The following is a 9250-nucleotide window of genomic DNA, read 5'->3' as shown; positions in this document are numbered from 1 at the left end:
TGCGTGGGTGGCTGTGAGCGCGTTTCCCGGGGTGACCGCCGGCAGCGGCTGGCCTTGGAGCCGAGGTTGGTCAAGCCGCCGGGGCAGGACTTCATAGCGGAGCGTCTCAAAAGCCGCTGCGGATTGGCGTGCAGCTGCCCCGTGGAGGTGAGGCCGCGGTGGGCTGCACTCTGGCCGCGGGGATCGCGGCCCTGGGCTGACTCGGGGCGTCGGGAGCCTGCGGAGCGCTGGGCCTTGGCTCCCGCGACAGGGCGCTGCCGCAGGGAACGAGATTTCCCGGTGCGCGGTGGTGGGGTTCTGTAGGAAGTATTCTACTTGCACTGACAAGAGGGAAGCGAGCACAGAAAACAAGCTTCTTAGTCTGAAGTAATTTCAGACGTACAAGAAGGTCGCAGTGTTCTGAGTTCCTGTACCCTTCTTTGAATGCACAGTTAACGTTTTGCCACAGTTGCTTTGTGACCCATCAAACCCTTCTCCCCCAGCTGAAGGTAGTTTGCTGGAACTGTACTCCTTTGCCCCTAAATATAAACCCTCAAGTTTGGTTTGTCTATGAATAACTACGTTCTCTTTCATAGCTACTCAACTATTTTCAGGACATTTGGCATTGTTACAGTGATACTGGGTAGTTCGTATTCAGATTTCACTATCTCAATTATGATTAGAAATTTTCTTCGTGGTCCAGATATAATTAGGAATGAACTGTGCAATTGGTTGTCTCGTTGCTTTTAATCTGGAACAGATCCTTTTTTTTTTTTTGTAACATTAATGCTTTTCCAAGGAGAAAGATGTGTATTAGAATGTCTCTCAGTGTGGATTTGTCTGATGGATATACCTCCTGATTAGATTCTGCTTGTGTATTTTGGCAGGAATACGACAGGAGTGATATGTGGGCTGCTTTGACGAATCAACAGGTACATGATGTTGGTTTATTAGTGATGCTAATGTTGGTTGGGGTGATGCCCACTCTGTTTCTCCATGTTAACCTATATAATTTATGGGAAATATTTTAAAGGAGTAAATTCATCCTTAATGTACACATTATGTATGTCTTTTTTTTTCTTAGCATGAGTTTTCACATTTTGATGAGGCTAAATATAAGAGAAAATTTCAAACCTCCCCAGGTAAGCCAGTAGAATAATTAGTATATTTGAGTGCTTTAACAAATTTTAGAAATTTTTTTGTAAATGTTTAGACTTAGAGCTAGTTATTTTTTATACTAAATTTTTTCAATCTGGTAATGACTTTAATAATAATCATGGTTTTAGGGGGTAAATGTGTGAGATGTCTTTGAGGGTTTTCTGGTTGTTGCTGTTGTTTTTTGTTTTTTTCCTTTGTGTGTGTGTGTGTGTGTAATTTATGATATGTCTCTTTTTTTCCTCCTGTGGTGCTGGGGTTGAGGCCAGGCCCTGTTCATGCCAGACAAATGTTCCCTTACTAGCCTGCATCCCCAGCTGGTATGTCTGCTTTTGAAGATGTTAAAAATGAGCATATTAGGCGGGCTGTGGTGGCACACTCCTTTAGTCCCAGCACTTGGGAGGCAGAGGCAGGTGAATCTCTGAGTTCTGGCTAACCTGGTCTACAAAGTGAGTTCCAGGCCAGCTGGGGCTGCAGGGAGACCTTGTCTCAAAAAGACCGAAAAAAAAAAAAAAAAAAAAAAAAAGGACTATATTGGTTAAAGAAAACTAATAGCTATTTTTTGGCATAAACTTTTCTGAGTTAGTGGCAGGGTAACTAAAAGAAGAATTTATCAAGTAAGTGTACTTGGAAAAGATAATTATACTGTGGGTTACGTGGGTTGTAATATTTTGTGATAATCTAAAACATTTCTGTGGTAATTTGTATTAACCATTAGTCTGTTTACTAATACTTAAAAGTTATCTTTTACTAGTAAACCGGTAATCATTAATTGAAGCATAGTGTCTTTAAGTTCATCAAGCTGTGGGGGCTGGATCTGAGGACTGACTGGTGAGTGGACAGCAGTATTGATCTGATCCGATTTAGGAAAGGGGGCTCAGACTTGACTGCCAAAGTATCTTACCTAATCGTAGAGGACAGATTGATGCTCTTTAATAAAAGAATAGGGGCTGGAGAGATGGTTCAATTAAGAGCATTGACTGGGGTTTGGTTCCCAGCACTCCCATGACTGCTCAATCATCTGTAATTCTGGTTCCAGGGGATCTGATACTCTCTTCAGGCCCCCTTGGGAATCAGGCAGATACATGATGTACACACATACCATGTAGGCAAACACTATAAGCATAAAATAAAATTTAAAAAAAGCATCGCCGGGTGTGGTGGCGCACGCCTTTAATCCCAGCACTCGGGAAGCAGAGGCAGGCTGTGAGTTCAAGGCCAACCTGGTCTACATAGTGAGTTCCAGGACAGCTGGGGCTACAGGAGACCCTGTCTCAAAAAGACCAAAAAAGAAAAAAAGCATCAATCAATTTGGGAATAAGTTAAAAAGCACTCAATGATACACCCTATCAGAGATGCCTGCAACGATTGAATAGAGCTAATAGAGCACTTTAGAAAAGCCTGTCTGTGAAATTAAAGAAGGAAGAACGGTTTCTATTTCTAGGGTATCCAAATGAGTCTGCAGAAAGAATAAGCATTCAAGGGAAAAGAAAGGATGGCTCTTAAAGTTGATTGCTGAAGTATCAAGCAAAAAGCTGGAACTGGACAGGCTGACAGGAAATAGCCAGGCTCTTAACAATGGATTAGAAGAAAGAAATTATTGCCACTGCTAGCAGAGCTAATGAAGAGAAGTTGAAAGACTTTAGAAATCAGCTGACTTTTAAGTATTTTATTTACCATTTTTATTTTATGTGTATGAGTGTAATACCTTCATGTGTGTAAGTATACCTGTGTTGTGCAATGCCTGTGGAGGTCAGAAGAGGGTGTTGGATCCTGTGGAACTGGTTGTTAGTCACCATGTGAATGCTGGGAACCAAACCTGGGTCTTCTGCTTAACCACTGAGCCATCTCTCTAGCCCCCTCAGGTGGCTTTTATAAAGGTTGACTTGGATTAGAAACAGGAAAATTTTATGGTGATAGATAAATTGCAGATTATATTCACTAATATTGACCCCTAAGTATCCTGTGGGCCCATTTATTTTCCCTGAATTTAAATAACACAAGTTGAATTTGCAGTGATGGACAGTGCTCCTTATCTGAGTGCCTGGCAGAATTTTAGGAGAATGTAAGAAACAGCAACAGTTTTCAGCTTTTCTTGCCAATGTTTGTTAGCTTTTACTGCTGTGGTCTATACTTAATGTTTGCATAACATTTGAAAACTTCCTTTTCTGTTGTTTTTATAAAAGAATTGTCATCTGTTGTCTGCCTATAATTCTTTGGCATTTTGAGATATTTTTGTGTGGTATGATGGAAGCTAGAATACGTCACCTCCAAATATGCCTCTTTGATATAAATATAGTTAAGAAGGAGCAGAGGCAGAAAAATCTCCCTGGGACTGGAGAGATGACTCAGTTAGTAAAGTGCTTGCTGCATAGGCCTAAGGACCTAAGCTTGGATCCCCAGCACCCATGTAAAGGCCAGGTGGCACACTTCTGTAATCTCAGTGTTGGAAGGTGGAGACAGGAAGAACCCTGGGGCTTGCTGGGCAGCAAGTTTAGCTGAATCAGTGAGCTCCAGGTTCAGTGAAAGAAACTGTTAAAAAAACAAGGTGGAAGGTGATTGAGGAAGACATGCATGTCAGCCTCTGGCTGCCACACTGATGCACAGATACCTGCATGCACACCCACATACACCTACACGTATGAACACATACATACACACACATTAAGACAAAAGAAAAGCTTCCTCGTTTCCCTCTATCTGCCTCAAAGCAGGCATAAAATTGTAAAAGTGCATAAAATTGTAAAAGTGTTTTTTGTATCTACGTGGAAGGATAGAAGTTAATCTCTGAAGAGATCTTTTACCAGTTCAGACATGGAACCCATAGACTCAAAGGAATCCACAAACCTTACTTCCTTTGTTTACTTCCAACTTGCATTCCCACAGTTCCCACTTTTGGAAGCAAAACTTCCATCTTTGTCATGTCATTTCCTTAAAAAAATTATTCTTTTTGAAGATCCTGTGTAAGCCAGAGTTCTAAGCCATGGTTTAAATACCCTTTCATTGAGGTTTCTCTTGTGTGACATTGTTCTAGTTAGCTTTCAATAGCCGTGATAAAGACACTTGGAAGGAAAGTGTTTATTTCATCTTACATCTGCCAGGTCACAGTTCATCAGTGAGGGAAGCCAAAGCGGGAACTCAGGGCAGGAACCTGAAGCACAGACCATGGAGGAATGGTGCTTACAAGGCTTGCTTGACCTGTGTTCAGCTTGCTTTTTTATAAATACAAGACCACCTGCCCTTGGGTGGCACTGCCCACAGTGGGCTGGGCCCTCCCACATCACTCAACAATGAAGAAAATGCCTCACAGACACAGCCATAGGCCAGTCTGATAGAAGAAATTCCCCAACTGAGGTTTCCTCTTCCCAGGTGTGTCAAGTTGACAACTAAAGCTAGCCAATGTGGATGTGCACTGCGTACATTAAAAGTAGCTTGCAAAAACCATTTTAGGAAAAAAAATTTTCAGGGAAAAAAAAGCATTTCAGAAAAAAAAGAAAGTAGCTTGCTAACTAGTTTTTTTGTTACCACTGTCTCCCAAGTATGACTTTGAGGGTTGAAAAGACATTCATTGTATTTGCTCACTAGCATATTTCTTTAAATTAATTAAATTTCAGGGGGGAAATTAATAAAGAATAACAGGGGCTGGAGAGATGTCTAAGTGGTTGTGTTCACACTGCTCTCCCAGAGGACCTAAGTTCAGTTCCCAGAACCCAGGTCAGGTGGCTTACGACTGCCAGTAACTCAGGCTTTAGAGATTCTGACACCATCTTCTGTCCTCTGAGTATCTGCATACGTGGCACAGACACACACACACACACTGAAAAATAAAAATCCTTTAAAAAAATGGTGTACACCTTTAATCCCAGTACTCAGACGGTTGAGGCAGGCAGATCTCTGTGAGTTCGATGCCAACTTGGTCTATATAGTGAGTTCTGGGCAGCCAGGGCTGCATAGTGAGACCCTGTCTTAAAAAAACACCACCAACAACAAAACAACAACAAAAGAGTGACTGTTAATAAACTGCATATTCGTTTTTTGTTTATATATCAGATGTGCAGTGGTTTATGGCTTTCACTGGGAATGGGAATTTTCACAACCTGAACTATGTCTCAGTGTTCCCTGAGCTTCCAAACCCCAGCTTCTGAAGGTTTTGAACTCTTAAAATAGTAAATTGTCATAGATTTTTTTTTTTAAATCATCAAATGTGGTCAGACATGGTGCTACATGTCTTTAATCCTAGCACTGGGAGTCAGAGGTAGGTGGATCTCTGTGAATTCAAGGCTAGTCTCATCTACATAGCAAATTCCAGGCCGGCCAAAGTTATATAGTGATTTTCTCTCTCCCCCACTCCTTTTCCCTCTCCTTCTCCCTCCTCTCCCTTTCTCTCTCTCTCTGCCTGCCTCTCTCTCTCCCTCCCTCCCCCCCTCCCCCCCACTGTCTCTCACACATGCGTGCCCACACACAAAGTTCATCAAATGGCTTACTAGGTAATTTCATATTTTTCTAAGCTTATTACATTTTAATTTTTGCAGGGGGCAGGCATTGTTTATTTGAGCTGACATAGGCCCCATGCTCAACGCCACCACTGCCATAGGCTCACATGAATCAAGCCTCCAGTCTCCTGAAAGCCTCCACCCCCCTGTGTTCATGAACCAGCCCTGGCTCTTACAATCTTTCCACCTCCTTTTCTTCAGTGGTCCCTGAGCCATGGATGGGCAAGGTTTCGTATAGGATTCCCATCCTACTATCTATAGTCTCTTATTTTCTAAAACTTGGTCAGTTGTGGCCTCCTGTGTGCATCTCACACTGATGTACAAGGAAGCCTCACTGGTGAGAGTTGAGGGGTGCATTAGCCCCCTCTCTCTCTACCCCTTATTCTACTATGTTCCATGGGCCTTGTAGAGATTCGACTGTAGATGTGTCACCTAGAACTGGGCATCTCCCAGACGTATGTTCTCTGTGCCTGACCAGATGTGTGACTCTGCAGTAGCATCCATATGTTGAAAAAAGAAGCTTTTTCGATGAGTGCTGTATGGCATGCTTGTCACTCTAAGGCCTTTTCTATCTGGCACTGCGTTCCAAGCAGTGGCCAAGCAGCTCCCAGGTATACATATGCATTAATGTTCAGACACTCTACATGCATTTCTCATAGGGTTTCTAGGGCATCACTTTTCCCTCTAGGTTTCCTAACCACCCCCCCCCACCAGATTCACTCATCTCTACTCTTTTTTCCCTCATCCGACTTCCCTCCCTCCCTAGTTACAGTGCCTCCATTATCCCCATCCTCCCCCAAATACCTCCCAACTCCTGCCATCTTTCCTCTCCTAACTTCTCTCTCCCACACTATGGTCTCTTGCATATCCCTCCCTTCTCTTCTCCCTGCTGATTAATCCCACTTTCTTCAATTCCCTCAGGTAACATCTGTTTCCTGCTATCCCCCTTTTGGTTGTTTCTTTTCCTTTACCTCCATGTAACCTTTCCCTTTACCCTGCTTCTGGTGTTACATCAGAATTTATATAATCACATATAAGGGAGTGGTGCTATAATCCAGATGAGGGTGAACATACGTCGTTTGCTTTTCTGCAATTGTGTTACTTAGTATAGCACTCTCTAGCTCCATCCATTTACCTGCAAAGTCTGAATTTCATCTTTCTTATTGCTGAGTAGAACTCCATTGAGTAGATGTACCACATTTTCATTAACCATTCATCAGTTGAGGGACATTTAGGTTGTTTCCATCTCTTAGCTATTGTGAAGAGAGCAGCAACAAACGTGGATGTACAGGTATCTCTATAGTAGGATGAGTCCTTCGGGTGTATGCCAAGGAGTGCTATCACTGGATCATATGGTAGGTTCATTTTTAGCTTTTTGAGGGTTTTCCATACTGCTTTCCATAGTGGTTGCACGAGTTTGCATTCCCACCAGCAGTGATTGAGTGTTCCTCTTTCTTCACATCCTCTCCAGCATTTGTTCTCTTGATCTTTGCCAATCCGACTGGGGTAAGATGGAATCTTAAAGTGTTTTTTATGTGCGTTTCTCTAATTACCAAGGATGTGGAGCACTTTTTAAGGTGCTTCTTAGCCATTTTTATTTCTTTGTTTGAGAACTCTCTGTTTATGTCTATTGCCCATCTTTTCATTGGGTAGTTTATTTTCTGATTTCTTCCTTTTTTTTTGAGTTCTTTGACTATTCTAGATATTAATCCTCTGTTGAATGTGTAGCTGGTGAAGATTGTCTCTCAGTGATTTTCCTCTTCCCTTCCTTGGTTGTTTCTTTTGCTGTACCGAAACTTTGTAGTTTAATGAGGGTCCCACTTGCTGATTTGTTGACCTTAGTGCCTGAGCAGCTGGTATCTGATTTAGAAAGTCCTTTCCTACACCTGTATGTTGGAGAGTGCTGCCTAAGTTTTCTTCTTACAGTTTCTGAGTTTCAGGTTTTTAAAAAAAAATATTTTATTTATTATTTTTATTTTATGTGTATGAGTATATTGCCTGCATGTATGGGAGTGCACCCGTGTTGTGCAGTGCAATGGAGGTCAGAAGAGGGCTTTGGATTCCCTTGGAACTGGAGTTAAGGACGGTTCGTAGCTGCCATGTGGGTGCTGGGAATCGAACCCGGGTCCTCTGTAAGAGTAGTCAGTGCTCTTAACTGCTGAACCATCTCTCCAGCCCCAAGTTTCAGGTTTTATATTGAGGTCTTTGATCCATTTGGAGTTGACTTTTGTGCAGGGTAAAAGATAAGGGCCAAGTTTCATTCTTCTGCAGATAGAGATCTAGTTTTGCCAGCACCATTTGTTGAAGATACTCTCTTTCCTCCAATGTGTGTTCTTGGATCCTTTGTCAAATATCAGGTGACTGAAACCATATTAACTCATGATTGGGTCTTCTATTGTTTTCCATTGATCTACTGTCTGTTTTGCTAGTACCATGCTGTTTTTATGACTATAGCTCTATAATATAATCTGAGATCTGGTATGGTGATCTCCCCGGCATTGTTCTTTTTGCCCAAGATTGTTTTGGCTCCAGGGTCTTTTTTGATTCTATATGAATTTTAGTATTATTTTGTCAACCTCTGTGAAGAGTGTTGTGGGTATTTTGATTGGGGTTCCATTGAATCTATGAATTGCTTTTGGTAAGATGGTCATTTTCAAATATTGTTTCTGCCAATCCATGAGCATGGTAGGTCTTTTCATCTCCTAGTGTCTTCCTCTATCTCTTTCTTTAGCATTTTGAAATTTTCATTTTAGAGATCTTTAATGTCTTTGGTTGGTTTTATTCCTAAATAGTTTGGTTTTTATGAGGCTATTGAGAATGGGAGGGCTTCCTCGAGTGACTTTTCTGATTGCTTGTTATTGGTATATAGAAAGGCTACTGATTTTTGTAGTTTGATTTTGTATCCTGCCACTTTATTGAAAGTATTAATCAATTCTAACAGTTTTCTAGTGGAATTTTTGGGATCTCTTATGTATAATATTATATCACCTGCAAATAGGGATAATTTGACCTCTTCTTTTCCAATTGGTTCTCCTTAATTTCTTTCTCTTGTCTTATTGGTCTTGCAAGTGTTTCAAGCACTGTATTGAAAAGGAGGGGAGATAGTGGACGGCCCTGTGTGGTTCCTGATTTTAATGGGAATGCTTCTTGTTTTTCTCCATTTAGGATGATGTTGGCTATGGCTTTGTTGTTGTCTATAGCTTTAATTATGTTGAGCTATGATCACCCCAGTCCAATTCCTTCTAGGACTTTTAACATGAATGCATGTTGGATTTTGTCAAATGTCTTTTCTGCCTCTGTTGAGATGACCATGTGGTTTTTGTCTTTAAGTCCATTCATATGTTTTATTACTTTTATTGAGTTATGTATGTTGAACCATCCCTGTGTTTTAGAATAAAGCCTGTCGTGGTGGATCATCTTTTTGATGTGTGTTTGTACACAGTTTGCAAGTATTTTATTGAGTATCTTTGTATCTATGTTCATTAAGGATATGGGTCTATAGTTTTCTTTTTTGGTTGTATCTTTACCTAGTTTTGGTATTAGAGTGATACTGGTTTCATAGAAGGAATTTTGGAGTTCTCCCTCCATTTCTATCTTTTTGAATAATTTGAGCAGTATTGGTT

The 9250-nt window shown here is 41.3% G+C and overlaps 1 protein-coding gene across 6 annotated transcripts in view; it reads left to right on the top strand.

The window, feature by feature from the left end:
• Nucleotides 1-9250, top strand: part of Ccdc138 (coiled-coil domain containing 138) — a 138843-nt gene continuing 129593 nt past the window's right edge. For 3 of the 6 annotated variants that reach the window (XM_029570651.1, XM_017801785.2, XM_017801784.2), the window contains exons 1-3: nt 1-147; nt 867-911; nt 1064-1121. In XM_029570651.1, the coding sequence (XP_029426511.1) occupies nt 885-911; nt 1064-1121 (85 nt within the window). In that variant the 5' untranslated portion in view covers nt 1-147; nt 867-884. The remainder of the gene's footprint in view (nt 148-866; nt 912-1063; nt 1122-9250) is intronic. The other 3 variants (XM_029570652.1, XM_029570653.1, XM_029570654.1) reach the window with 3 other exon arrangements.

Source organism: Nannospalax galili, unplaced genomic scaffold (assembly GCF_000622305.1).
Source record: "Nannospalax galili isolate Female #2095 unplaced genomic scaffold, S.galili_v1.0 scaffold323, whole genome shotgun sequence".
NCBI lineage: Eukaryota > Metazoa > Chordata > Mammalia > Rodentia > Spalacidae > Nannospalax > Nannospalax galili.
The sequence above is the reverse complement of the archived record's forward strand: the minus strand, read 5'-3'. Positions and strand labels throughout refer to the sequence as shown.